The sequence below is a fragment of the Manis javanica genome, chromosome 17 (genome assembly GCF_040802235.1).
Source record: "Manis javanica isolate MJ-LG chromosome 17, MJ_LKY, whole genome shotgun sequence".
Classification (NCBI taxonomy): Eukaryota; Metazoa; Chordata; class Mammalia; order Pholidota; family Manidae; genus Manis; species Manis javanica.
The window spans coordinates 16,762,547-16,777,373 of NC_133172.1; the positions used below are offsets into that span (position 1 = coordinate 16,762,547).

General features: G+C 33.7%; 1 protein-coding gene across 13 annotated transcripts in view; it reads left to right on the forward strand.

Moving 5' to 3' along the window:
• Nucleotides 1-14,546, forward strand: part of ZNF568 (zinc finger protein 568) — a 32,859-nt gene extending 18,313 nt beyond the window's left edge. For all 13 annotated transcript variants that reach the window (XM_073226232.1, XM_073226233.1, XM_073226242.1 and 10 more), the window contains one exon: nt 3,911-14,546. In XM_073226232.1, the coding sequence (XP_073082333.1) occupies nt 3,911-5,490 (1,580 nt within the window). In that variant the 3' untranslated portion in view covers nt 5,491-14,546. The remainder of the gene's footprint in view (nt 1-3,910) is intronic.
• The last annotated feature ends 281 nt before the right edge of the window (nt 14,547-14,827 follow it).

Below are 14,827 nucleotides of genomic sequence, written 5' to 3' on the forward strand. Positions count from 1 at the left end.
TTTTTTCTTTTTTTTAAGAGAGCTTGGCATTAAAGGCATTTCCCTGTAAGATTTGTAGATTCTTAAGAATTACTAAAAATGAGAAGAACAACATACAAAGAAAAACAAAACATGGAAATGTGGAGAGTAAAATTAGCATAACATGTTTGTGAGGTAAAATTAGAAACAACCTGATTAAAGGCAGGAAGACTGTGGGATTACTGAAATGGAGGCTGTGTTATCTAGTGTGAAGTCAGAGTTCTGAATTTTGCCAGCATTTCTGCCCTCTTTTATATTTTTTAAATTTTACTAGCAATTTTGTTAATTTTTTCCCCCTTTTTTTTATCAGTGAAACTATTGTTTTGCCTTGAGCATGTGGCCAGGAATGTTATAATGGTCAGTTATAAGCTGGGACTTAAAAAATAACTGAATATAAGGGTTAGACGATGTCCAATTATCTTAATTGAATTTTTAATTTCCCACAGTTGATAGAACTCCAGGAAACATGGAAAACCAGTGTAGAGCTAATAATGTAAGAATGTTATCATTTTGTGTGATGGTATGTCACTTAATGAAGAGAGAACAAAAGCAAAACACAACAGAATTTGCTGGTACGGACAGTTTCAGTGCTTATAGGTGAACATAGGATAAAGTGACAGAACCTGCTATTAGAACACTGCAGTGAATCAGATCTTCAGTTGGCTTGCCTTCTGTTCTTTTTCATTAGGTACTTATAAGCCTTGTTCTTTAAGCACATATGAGAATGAATTGCAATTAAGACAGAAAGTTGGACCTGTCTCCATAGATTTGGTAGTTTGCTTCCTCATGGTGTTGTATAACGTATTCCTTTATCCTGTTTCTCCTGTAATCTGGCTTTATTATATTCAAGTTCAGTTCTTTCACAATGATACTTAATAATGGTAATGTGTACATCTTATTGTATCTTACCCGGTCAATTTGTTCCACTTTTAGAAAATATTGAGGTTGATCAGTAGATTTCATATATTATGAATTAGAATCCATGTATTTTAAAGATACTTATCAATATAATTTAAGAATACTTCCACACAAAGGTTTTACCAGCCATTGGTGGTCCTTGCCTAGATCTGTTACTCTATTAGAGGCTCCTTCTGCTAATTTTTTTTAGCTGAACTTCTTCTATAAAGAAGAAATCTTTCATCAGCTTTTTGATTACTTCATAAATATGGTTTTTAGAGGCCAGGAAAGAGAAGTACGTGGCTCCTTCCCTTCAAAAACCTTAAGAAAAAGTATTGGTGCCCTAGCAATCTCCAGTTTGCCACATTAAAACATTAAAAATTTATATAATTTGAGCATCAAAATAAGTAATATAGTATTTAGTGTGTATAAATAATATATGTGAAAAGCATTATTAATAAATATAATTTAAAGTAAATTTACTTCAAATTACATTTATTTAGGTCTGACAACCAAAAATGTCATCAGACCTTCCAGACATTACCAAATTTCCGTTGGGGGAGGAAAACTCCTCTGTCTCCCTGAAGAGTTTTTGATGCATTTTGAGTAGGAGATGTAGAATGGTTGAATCAGAATCTACAAGTTTTCTGTGGAGTCCCAAAGGCCAGTTCTATGGGCCTTTTATTTATAACCTTCACATCTCCTACCTGGTGGTACATGCCAGCATTCATGAGGCTAAACAATTAGAAAGGGGTTGGAGGTCTCGCTGTCTAATATATAAATGTTGACATAATTCCTAGTTTTTCAGTATGAGATTTTTCCTCTGTATCTACTTCACTTGTTTTCTTATATATCTATTCATTGCAAATAACAGCCATACCAATATTACTAATAAAAAGTCTACTGAATGTAGTTTTAAGATTTTTTTTGCGTGTGTGTTTTTTCTCCCTTAGGATATAGCCAAACTACTATGTTTAAAGTCGCTTGATGTAATTCTTCTTACAGGAGTTGTTTTGGCTTTTTTCCCCCTCCTTTTTTGATTTAATTTTTACTTTTTTCATTAGGTGAACATTTCCATGATTCCAATGTCAAAACTGTCATGCTTCCATTCAGGATATATAAGTGAAAAAGTCAGTGTGCAGAATAGCACTTAGTGTATGCTACTTTTTTTGTAAAGGAGGGTGGGAGGGATGCCAATATGTGCATATATGCACATTATTTTTAAGACTATAAGAATAATCCAAAAATTAATAAAAATGCTTACCTGTAGGACAAAGAAGGAATCTGTTTCAGGGACAGTGTGGAAGCTAGACTTCTCTGGATTATGACACTGCTTGGTAATTTTCCAATTTTTATCAACTTGATATAAATGAAATATGAAGTTTAGTACTCTTACCACCACCACCACTACTACTACTTTCTTTTTTCTCTGAAAATAGATATATAACAATTTTTGTCTAAGTCAGTTTTTACTGCTTACTTTATTCTGACTGTTGATGTATCATTACTACTGAGCTAAGAAATCACTATTACATATCCTTACATAACTTTTGTCATTCCTAGAGTTCCTATTTGTCCAGTTTTTCTGTTTGCTTTGTTTTCTCTATATTTTTAGTTTTTATGAGACTCTCAAAATGTATAAATAAGGAACCCATAAGAATCATTACCTTATTTTACAAGATATTCTAAAAATCTTGTAGCTAAGTCTAGTCTCTATGGTTCATTTTCTCCATAAAGTAAGCCTGCCTTTTCTTGGCTCAGGTGGTAGATACATGGCCATGTCCCATGTGGATTGGGGGAGTGGGAGATGGTGTATTGGTCAAAGTTCAGTTACAGAGAAAAAGAATACACTAGCTGCTGCTAATTTAAGAAGTAATGTATTTATACGAAGGTATTAAATGTTCTACAGAATCCTTGGGAGGACTAAAGGACCAACTATAGGGTAAGCTTTTAGGAATGAGTCTCAAAGCCATACCACAGAAGTGAGCTGCTAGGTGAGTTCCTTTTCCCCTTATGATCAAGAAATTACTTCTGGTTGAACCAGGAAAATGTGAGCTCCAGAAACCTGCTGCTTCTGTTTAGTATCATAAGCAAAATGCCCACTTTCTTTCCTCTAATTCATTTCTGAATTAAAATGTTACATGGTGAATCTAGGTAACACCCAAAATTCTACATGCCAGTATGTCTAGGAAGTAAAGTTTTTACTCTTTCACTCTTTGCAGGATGGAAAAACATATTAGGAGGTTGGGACAGATGTTACCTAAGCATATCCATAATACCTGCCTCAGAGAGTACAACTACTTATTCAAACTTTCAATTAGTATTCTTTTCAGCCTCAATCTTATCCCTATCTTTTGAGTACCTGAATCCTCTATATTTTTTAGCTTTTTTAATGTTTTGTGGAAAAATTGCTTTGTTGCTTGATATTTGCATTTTCATAGTACTTTTATTTATTAGCCCTGCTATCAGTTAACAGTTTCCTATATGCCTTTTGTCTTCCAGTATTTTGTTGAATTCTCTTGTTCACCGTTTTTATACACTATTTCCTTTGTTCTTGTGGATATGACCCTTTATTCTTGTACTGTCATTTTAATGGAATTTTAGGGAGAAGGAGAAATAAAAATACACATTCAATCCCTGTGTTTAACCACAAATGCTAATTTTATACTCTTGTCATTTGACACCCTTTCCAGTCATTTATATGTTTGCTTTTCCTCTTAATCATTCTATTACTGATTTCTATATCATATCAATACACATTCAAAGTCAAAGCTACTTGGGCCTATAGATGTCAGTTTTATATCCATAATATTTTTCAACAAGAATTAATTTCTTACACCTTAGGAATTAGGGACACCTGCACTTTGGATGTTTTTTTCATTTTGAGAAGCTAGAGCAAACAAAAGACCAACCCCACATTAGCAAATTTCTGAAATGTTACTAATAATAGAGGCAGAAAAATTCAAAAGTAATAATTTTTGGTCCTCCATTTTAGAAGTTTGGGAAGTTGATGAACAGATCAAGAAGAAACAGGAAACACTTGTGAGGAAAGTCACATCCATCTCCAAGAAAACTCTGATTAAGGAAAATGTTATTGAATGTAAAAAAGTTAACAAAATACTTCCTCTGATCTCAGACATTATTACTTCAAGACAGAGCTTCTATGAATGTGACTCAATTGATAAGGGTTTGGAACACAGTTTAAACGTGCTTAGTTATGAGAAGGGCTGTGTAAGAGAGAAAAATGAATGTAGTAAGTATGGGAAACTATTTTACCATTGCTCATCCCATGTTATAACTCCCTTTAAGTGTAATCAGTGTGGACAAGACTTCAGTCATAAATTTGACCTCATCAGACATGAAAGAATTCATGCTGGAGAAAAACCCTATGACTGTAAGGAATGTGGAAAAGCTTTCAGCAGGAAGGAAAATCTTATCACCCATCAAAAAATTCATACTGGGGAAAAACCATATAAGTGTAATGAATGTGGAAAAGCCTTCATTCAGATGTCAAACCTTATTAGACACCAGAGAATTCATACAGGGGAGAAACCTTATGCATGTAAGGATTGTTGGAAAGCCTTCAGTCAGAAATCAAATCTCATTGAACATGAGAGAATTCATACTGGAGAAAAACCCTATGAATGTAAGGAATGTGGAAAATCCTTCAGCCAGAAGCAAAATCTTATTGAGCATGAGAAAATTCATACTGGGGAGAAACCTTATGCTTGTAATGAATGTGGTAGAGCATTTTCTCGGATGTCTTCTGTTACTCTACACATGAGAAGTCACACGGGGGAGAAACCCTATAAATGTAATAAATGTGGAAAAGCCTTCTCTCAGTGCTCAGTATTTATTATACATATGAGAAGTCATACTGGTGAGAAACCCTATGTATGTAGTGAATGTGGGAAAGCATTTTCTCAAAGTTCATCCCTTACTGTACATATGAGAAATCATACAGCTGAGAAACCCTATGAATGTAATGAATGTGGAAAAGCCTTCAGCCGGAAAGAGAATCTCATTACACATCAGAAAATTCATACTGGAGAAAAACCTTATGAATGTAATGAATGTGGGAAAGCTTTTATTCAGATGTCAAACCTCATTCGACACCAAAGAATTCATACTGGTGAGAAACCCTATGCATGTACAGTATGTGGGAAAGCCTTTAGTCAGAAATCAAATCTCACTGAACATGAGAAAATTCACACTGGAGAGAAACCCTATCATTGTAATCAATGTGGAAAAGCTTTCAGTCAGAGACAAAATCTCCTTGAGCATGAAAAAATTCATACTGGAGAGAAACCTTTCAGGTGTAATGAATGTGGTAAAGCCTTCTCTCGAATCTCATCCCTTACTCTTCATGTGAGAAGTCATACAGGGGAGAAACCCTATGAATGTAATAAATGTGGAAAAGCCTTCTCTCAATGCTCATTACTTATTATACATATGAGAAGTCATACTGGTGAGAAACCCTTTGAATGTAATGAATGTGGGAAATCCTTTTCTCAAAGAGCATCTCTTTCTGTGCATAAGAGAGGCCATACAGGTGAGAAACGCCAAGTGTACTAAATGAGGAAAGGTCTTCCCTTAAATTCAACTCACACTTTACTTTTGAAATATCTTGGTATAAACTAAAAAAAAAGATCTTTATGGAAAAATTGTAAAGCTTTATTGAAGGGCAAAGGACTTGACTAAATGGAGAGAAATACCCTGTTCATGGATGGAAAAATCCAATAAAAATTTCAGTTCTCCAAGAATTAATCTACAGACCTAATATTGTTCCAAATATCTAACAGGAATTTCACAGTATCTTTAGAAGATGATTCTAAAATTCATGGAAGTGGAAGTCTGTGAATTGCTGAAACAATGTTGAAAAAACAGGGCACACCTACCAAATATTACAAATATTATAAAGTTATGGTCATTAGTATGATATTAGTACATGAATAGGTAAGTAAACAGATTTTACAGAATAGAATACCTAGAGAAAAAAACTGAATATACGTGAACTTGGTGTATATTACATATGACATCATGAATCGGTAGGGAAATTATGGCCTAGTAAATAAAAGTTGAAGTATTTGTTCATATTAGGTAAAATAAAATCATATATACAACCTTACAACATATAAAGAAACAGAATTCCAAAGGATTAGAACACTGGAATGTGAAAAGCCAATCTCCAAAGTTCTTGGAAGAAATACATGATATGTGTATGACTTTGAGGCAGGGAAGCATTTTTCATAAGACAAAAGAACCCTGTAGTTCACTTCTGGATATACATCCTAAAGAAACTCACAAATTGCATAAGAAATATATGTACTTGAATTGAAAAGGATTTAAATAACAATGGAGTAATGGATAGATAAAATGTGATGTTCAAATAATGAAATAATATACAGCAGTTAAAAGCAAAGGACTAGATCTGTATTGAATTTTGTAACATGGGTAGTTATCTAAAACAATGAGTGAAAATTCGATGTAGATGAAATATTGTATGATGACATTATAAACTGGAATGAAATCAAGGAACTGAACTATGTTTTTATTATTGAAATATGTGTGTATGTAAAACTATTTAAAATGGACTAGAAAAATACATACCAAATTATTGTTAGTGCCATCTCTGGCAGGAGATTAGGATTAAGGGTGTTGTTCAAAGATGACTTTTAGCTTTACTTGGAATTTTATGCCTTAGGAAGACATTGATAGTATGTAAAATAAATCTTAAAAGTTAATGATATATGATAGTAATATGGATGTCTTAGTAGTATTTTGTAGATATTTCTCAGAATTTATGGGTTAGGGGAAGCCTATGCTCATAGAAAACTATGTTATAATGGATTCCTATGGTCTGTTAGATGCTGAACTATTTTATCAAAAGCATTCTAGAAAATTAGTGATAGTACTATTTACTGTATAATGTATAATATGAAATTAGCATATTTTATCAGCCTTATGCTTTTTGAAAACATTTTTGCATTTCTGAAATTGGGATTCATCTTTCAAACAGTTATGTCTTAGAATCAAGTAAATATGTAATTATTTATTAAAAATTTAAAAACCAGGTGGGAGTGTATCAAATCAAATGTGACTTGTACGATTTTAGGGCATCATGGACTATGAATGATCCATACTTATTCAGTGTATTTCACATTATTTGACAATGGTGGACTCACAGTTAATAATTAGTAATATGTTTAGAGTCATTGTGGAGAGAATAAGATTTTCCTGAGAAATTGATTCTGCAACTAGTTTTTTAATGCTGTAAGTTTCTATACAGCCAGCATAGCCAATATAATTTTTAATTAGTGTAGTATTTTCAAATGAGACAATGCTTTCTTTTCATGAGGTGGCCATAAGCAATTGTCTTAAATTGCTTCACTCAACCTACAACTCATTTTATTCCTTCCACAACCCATGATTTATACAATCTGTCTGGTTTTGGTTGGAAGTGGTAGTGGTGGTCTGAGCAGTAATAATGGTTCCCTAATATAACAATACATGAACCAACTCAAGGTAATTTTTTTATCATGCTGCCTCTAAATATTGCTTGATGTACAGAAAACCATTAGTGCCTTTTAAGAAAGGAGGTTAGGATTAGGGTTATTGATTAGAAGGGAACTTTAACCTTTAATGTTTGGATATCAACTGTATTTGAATCTGATTTCACAAAACTAATCTTTCAGACTAAAGTACAAGCATGACTATCAATTTTCACTTTTATTAGCTATTTTTGAAAGTTAACTGACGTAATTTGAAATTGCAGGGATTGATTTTTATGAAAATAACAATTTTCCAATACTTGAATATCTAAATGAGTATTGACATTTCATAGTCTCTTCTTGAATAAGTTTTATACTAAGTCCAGTTTCACAAGCACACCTAATTTTTATAGACCTCTTTTAAAAAATTAGTTTTCACAGTTCGTGTGTTATCTATACAAGAAAATCTGGGTAAAGATTTTTAGTTGCAGGACATTGTGAGGGGTTTTTTGGTCTAAACTAATTTTCTAAAATTGAAGTTTAATTTATATGAAGTATCATTAGTTTCAGGTATATATCATAGTGATTCAACATTTTCATACATTAAGAAATGACCCCCCAGGTAATTCCAGTTACCACCTGCCACCATAAAAAGTTATTACAATATTATTGACTATATTCCTTGTGCTGTACATTACATCCTGATGATTCATAACTGAATTTTATACTACTTAATACCCTTTACCTATATTACCCACCCTCCATCTTCTCCTGGCTCTGGTAACAACCTTTTTCTCTATATGTATGTACCTGTTTATGTTCTTTTTGGTGTTTTTAGATTCCTCTTGTAAGTGAAATCATATGGTATTTGCCTTTTTTTAATTGAAGTATAGTTGATATACAATCATATTGGTTTTAAGTATACAACACAGTGGTTCAGTAGTTACCCACATTATTCATTCCTCACCCCAACTAGTGCAGTTACTGACTGTCAACATAGGAAGGTGTTACAGATACATTGCCTGTATTCTCCATGCTGTACTACAATGACCGTGACCAACTTATATTGTGATTGATAATTTCTGTGCTCCTTTGTCACCCTCACCCTCCCCACCCACACACCTACCTCAAACCCTCCCCCATGGTAACCACCAGTCACTTCTCAGTGTCTATGAGTCTGTATGATTTTCATTTTTTGTTTTGTTTTTTTTTAGATTCCACTAATAAGTTAAATCATACGGTATTTGTCATTCTCCACCTGGCTTATTTCACTAAGCATAATACCCTCAAGGTCCATCCATGTTGTCACAAGTGGCAGGATTTCTTTTTTACAGCTGAATAATATTCCATTGCTTATATGTACCACATCTTCCTTATCTGTTCATCTATTGATGTATGCTTTTGATTGCTTCCATATCTTGGCTCTTGTAAATAATTCAATAAACATGGACGCATATATATTTTTGCATCAAGGATTTTTTTGGTTGAGAAAATTTCTAGAAGTGGAGTTACTGGTTGTATGGTATTTCTATTTTTAGCTTTTTGAGGAACTTCCACACCCATTCCCACAGCAGTTGCACTAATTTACATTCCCACCAACAGTGTAGGAGGATTCCCTTTTTTCCACAGTTTAGCCAACACATTTCTTTTCTTCTGGACAGTGGTCATTTTAATTGGTATAAGGTGATATCTCATTGTGGTTCTGATTCCCATTTCCCTAATGATTAGTGACATGGAACATATGCTTGTTGGCCATTCAAATTTCTCATTTGAAGAAATGACTGTTCAGGTCTGCCCATTTTTAAAATTTGAATATTTATTTTGGCATTGAGGCATATGAGTTCTTTATATATTTTGTATGTTAACCCATTATTGGATGAATCATTTACAAATATATTCTCCCATACCGTAGGTTTCCTTTTTGTTCTGATGGTGTCCTTTGCCGTGCGCAGCTTTTTAGTTTGATGTAGTCTCAGTTGTTTGTTTTTTATTTTGTTTCCCTTACCCAAGGAGATATGTCCAGGAAAAAATTGCTCATACTTATGTCCAAGAGATTTTGCCTATATTCTAAGACTTTTATGGTTTCATGTTTTACATTCAGGACATTGATGCATTTCAACTTTGCTTTTGTGTATGGAGTTAGACAGTAACCCAGTTTTATTCTCTTGCATATAGCTGTCCAGTTTTCCCAACACCAGTTTTTGAAGAGGCTGTTTTTTCCCCGCTGCTGTTCATGCCTTCTTTATTGTATATTAATTGACCATATATGTATAGTTTTATATCTCAGCTATTTTCCACTGATCTATGGATCTGTTCTTGTGTCAATACCATACTGTTTTGATTACTGTAGCTTTGTAATATAGCTTGAAGTATAGCTTGAAGCATAGCTCAGGAAACCTATAGTATGGGAGAATATATTTGTAAGTGATTCATCCAGTAATGGGTTAACATACAAAATATATAAAGAGCTCATATGCCTCAACACCAAAACAACCCCAGCTTTGTTCTTCTTGTTCAGGATGGCTTGGCTATTTGGGATCTTTTGTGCTTCCATATGAATTTAAAGATTATTAGCTCTACTTCATTGAAAAATACCATTGGTATTTTGTTAGGGATTGCACTGGATCTGTAAATTGCTTTGAACAGACTGGACGTTTTGACAATATTAATTATTCCTATGCATGAGCATGGGATAGTTTTTCACTTATTTGTGTCTTTAATTTCTCTCATGAGTGTTTTATAATTTTCAGACTACAGATCTTTCACCTCTTTGGTTAGGTTTACTGCTAGGTATTTTCTTCTTTTTGATGCAATTGTAAATAGAATTGTTTTCCTTATTTATCCTTCTGCTACTTCGTTTAGAATGCAACATACAACATATTTCTCTGTTAATATTGTATCCTGCAACTTTGCTGATTCCAGTTATTCTAATAGTTTTTTGGTGGACTCTTTAGTATTTTCTATGTATAGCATCATGTCATTTACAAATAGTGACAGTTTGACTTCTTCCTTACCAATTTGGATGCCTTTTATCTCTGTGTCATCTGATTGCCATGACTAGGCTCTCCAGTACTATGTTGAATAAAAGTGGTGAGAGTGGGTGTACTTGTCTTGATCTTAGAAGAAGCTTTCAGCTTTTCACCATTGAGTGTGGTGGTAGCTGTGTTTGTCATATGTGGCCTTTATTATATTGAGGTACATTCCCTCTATACCCATCTTGTTGAGTGTTTTTATTGTGAATGCATGAATATTGTCAAATATTTTTTCAGCATCAATTGAGATGATCATGTGGTTTTTATCCTTTTTCTTAATGTGGTATATGATGTTTCATTGGTTTATGAATATTGTACCATCCTTGCATCTCTGATATAAATCCCACGTAGTCATGATGGATGATCCTTTTGATGTATTCTTGAATTTGGTTTGCTAATATTTTGTTGAGGATTTTTTCATCTTTGTTCATCAGGGATATTGGTCTATTAATTTTTCTGTAGTGTCTCTGGTTTTGGTATTAGAGTGATGCTGGCCCCATGGAATGAGTTTCAAAGTATTCCCTCCTCTTCTACTTCTTGGAATACTTTAAGGATGGGTCCTAGCTCTTTAAATTTTTGGTAAAATTAAGATGTAAAGCCCTCTGGTCCTGTATTTTGTTTGTTTGGAGTCTTTTGATTACCAATTCAATCTTGTTAGTGGTAACTGATCTGTTCATGTTTTCTTTTTCTTCCTGGGTCAGTCTTGGAGACCTGTACTTTTCTAGGAATTCGTCCATTTCTTCTAGTTTTTCAAATTTATTGGCATATGAGTTTTCATAGAATTCTCTAGTAATTCTTTGTATTTCTGTGGTGTTATATCGTTACAAACTATTCCTTTTTTGTTTCTGATTTTGTTTGTGTCTTTTTCTTGATAAATCTGGCTAGGGATTTGTTTCTCTGATTTTTTTCTATTGTTTTATACATGTTATTTCTGCTCTGATCGTTATTATCTCCCTTTTACTAACTTTTGGTTTCATATGTTCTTCTGGTTTCTTTAGTTTTAAATTTAGATTGTTTATTTGGAATTATTCTTGTTTCTTGGGGTAAGCCTGTATTGCTATGTGCTTCCCTCTTAGAACCACTTTTGTGGCATCCTACAAATTTAGAACTAGTGTATTTTTGTTTCCATTTGTCTCCATGTGCTATTCAAATTTCTGCTTGATTTGTTCATTGATCATTTGATTATTTAGAAGCCTGTTGTTTAGCCTCCATGTGTTTGTGGGCTTTTTTGTTTTCTTTGTGTAATTTATTTCTAGTTTCAAACCATTGTAGTCTGAGAAGATGCTTGATAAAATTTCAATCTTTTAAAATTTATTGAGGCTCTTTTTGTGGCCTAGTATATGATCTATTCCGGAGAACATTCCATATGCACTTGAGAAAAATGTTTTTCCTGCTGTTTTGGGGTGGAATTTTCTGTAGATAACTGTTAAGTCTATCTAATCTAGTGTGTTGCTCAGTGCCTCTTACATTATTTATTTTCTGCCTGGATGATCTGTCCATTGATGTAACTGGTGTGTTATAGTCCCCTGATATGAATAAGTTCCAGTCAATTTCTCCCTTTAGTTCTGTAGTATTTGTTTTACATATTTAGGTGTTCCTGTATTGGGTGTGAAGATATTTATAATGGTTATATCCTCTTGTTGGACTGAACCTTTTATCATAATGTGTTGTCCTTCTTTGTCTCTTGTTTCTTTGTTTTGAAGTCTATTTTGTCTGATACAAGTACTGCCACTCCTGCTTTTTTTTCTTCTATTTGCATGAAATATATTTTTCCATCCCTTCACTTTCAGTCTATGTATGTCTTTAGGTCTGAAATGAGTCTCTTATAGGCAGCATGTAGATGGGTCTTGTTCCTATCCATTTTGCCACCCTGTGTCTTTGGATTGGTGCATTCAGTCCATTTACATTTAAGGTAGCTATTGGTAAGTATGTGTTTATTGCCATTTTATTGTTTTCTGGTTGTTTTTATAGTTCCTCTCTATTCCTCTGTTACACTCTTGTTATTTGATGGTTTTCTTTGGTGTTGTGGTTGGATTTATTTTTTTTTCAATTTTGTGTATCATATGCTTTAGGTTTGTGGTTACCATAGGGTTAATGGATAGTTTCCTAAATACATAACAGTCTATATTAATTTGATGGTTGCTCTATTTCAGACACAATGTAAAAATACTTCTTTTTTATTCTTCCTCCTCCACACTTTATGTATTAGCTGTCTTAACGTGCATTTTTTGTTTATCCCTTGACTGATTTTGTGTATAGTTGGTTTTACTACTTTTCTTTTGTTTTCACTTCATACTTGCTTGGTAAGTAATTGGTCTGCTGCCAGGACTGTGGGTTTATTTTCACTGGTGAACTGAAGTTCTGTGTTTCTTAGCCTTCTCTATGTGGTCTCTTCTTCACCAGGAATAGATGGTCTGTTCTGAAGTCTTCAGGTCATTTTCAAGGTTATTTGTATTTGCTGTAGCTGCTTCCTTGGTGTATGTGCAAGAGGAGGTTTATCCCTTGCCTTCCTATTCCACCATCTTTTTCCTGGTATTTGTATTCGACTTATTTCACTTAGCATAATATGCTCTAGGTCCATCATGTTGTTGCAAATGTCAAGGTTTGAATTCTCTTTTTAAGGTTGAGTAATATTACATGATATATATTCACCATGTATTTGTCTGTTCATCTATTGATAGACACTTAGGTTACTTCCATATCTTGCCTATTGCAAGATTGATTCCAATCTTGGCTATTGTAAATAATGCTACAGTGAATATAGGGATGCCTATATCTTTTTGAATTGGTGTTTTGTTTTCTTTGGATAAATAACTGGAAATTGGATTGCTAGATTATATGTTAGTTCTGTTTTTAATTTTTTGAAGAACTTCCATATTACTTTCCATAGTGGCTTCACCAATTTGCAATCCCACCAGGAGTGTACAAGTGTTCCCTTTTCTCCACATCCTTGCTGGTACTTGTATTGTTGTTGTTGTTGTCTTTTTACTAATAGCCAATCTAAGTGATGTTAGGTGATATAAATGTTCTTTTTCTCTCTGATTTTCTCCTTTGTGTTTATTTGGCTTATACTTCACTTAAATTTTTTGTCCCTTTCTTTACATAACTTTAAAGTCAACAGAAAAATTTTAAATTTAACTTACAGTTCATATAAGGCCTACCTTAGGTACCTCTTTGGGTCTTTTCCAGTAAGAGTGGGTGTATTTATTGGGTGAGATGAAGTGTCTGACAGTAAACTCAAATAATTAAAGTGTAGGAAGTTTTACTGATCTTATGTCAGGAAGGTGATTTGGTCTCTGTAAGTTATTTTTCTGTCCAAAGGTACAGAAATAAAGTACAGTGACTGAAGTAACATCTGAAAGAATAATCAAATCATCATAAATCTCTCCACTTGGACACATATGAACTGCTGCCTGGAAATTTTCCATTCTAGATTTCAAACTTAATTTTGAAGTTTGCTGATATAAAAGATTAGGAAGAGAAAAAGTATGTGACTCCCAGTTTAATGGAGAGGAAGTGACTGGATGGTCAACCATTTGCTAAAAATACAGCAGACTAAGAAGAAGTATTCAGAGTAAAGATAGAGGGATGGATTTGAGATATGTTTTGGACATCCTTTATTTTGTGTTTCCCAGAAGCAGAATAGAGGTAAGGATTCCTCTGCAAGTAATTTATTCAGGAAGTAATTACTCAGTAAGAAGAGTAAGAGCATGGAAGAAGGAAGACAGCAAAAAAGGAATATGTCAAGGGTGTGATTCAGCCATAGTCCTGCCATGGGTCATTTCAGCCTGATCCCTAAAGGAACTCTAAAATGTAAGCTATGCCTCAGAGTTGTCAAGATCCTCCCCACTTCCACCCCCTCTTAGGACTGAGGCACTTGGTGAGTCTCTTTGATAACAATGCACAGCTAAATTCCTATATAGGAGTTCCTTTTAGATGAAGTGGGCTGTATTGTGTAAGGTTATACTGCCTCCTAGAGGGCAACCTGGTCCCCTTTGCCATAGTTTAGAAGAAGTTTGAAGAATAACCTCTGTTCTAGTGCTCCCCAAGAGTTTATAACTACACCACAGTTAAACTTCGCTTTCCCAAATCTGTTTCCTTCATTCCCTTGCAGATGATATTCCTGAGAGCTCTCCCTGGTAAACCTCATCATAAATTTCCATCTCAGATTCTGTTTCCCAGGAAAACTGACCTAACACTGGGGCATTTTGGAATAACAATTCTCAAATGGGAATTTTTCACTTTTTAAATTCATTTAAAAACTAATAAACTCACTACATGTTAACACAAATAATGTATTTTATGAAAAATAATTATTTTCCATACAAAAATATTTAACCTGAAGAGTGGAATTATTACACAATTTTGCAAATATCTTTAATGGTTTAA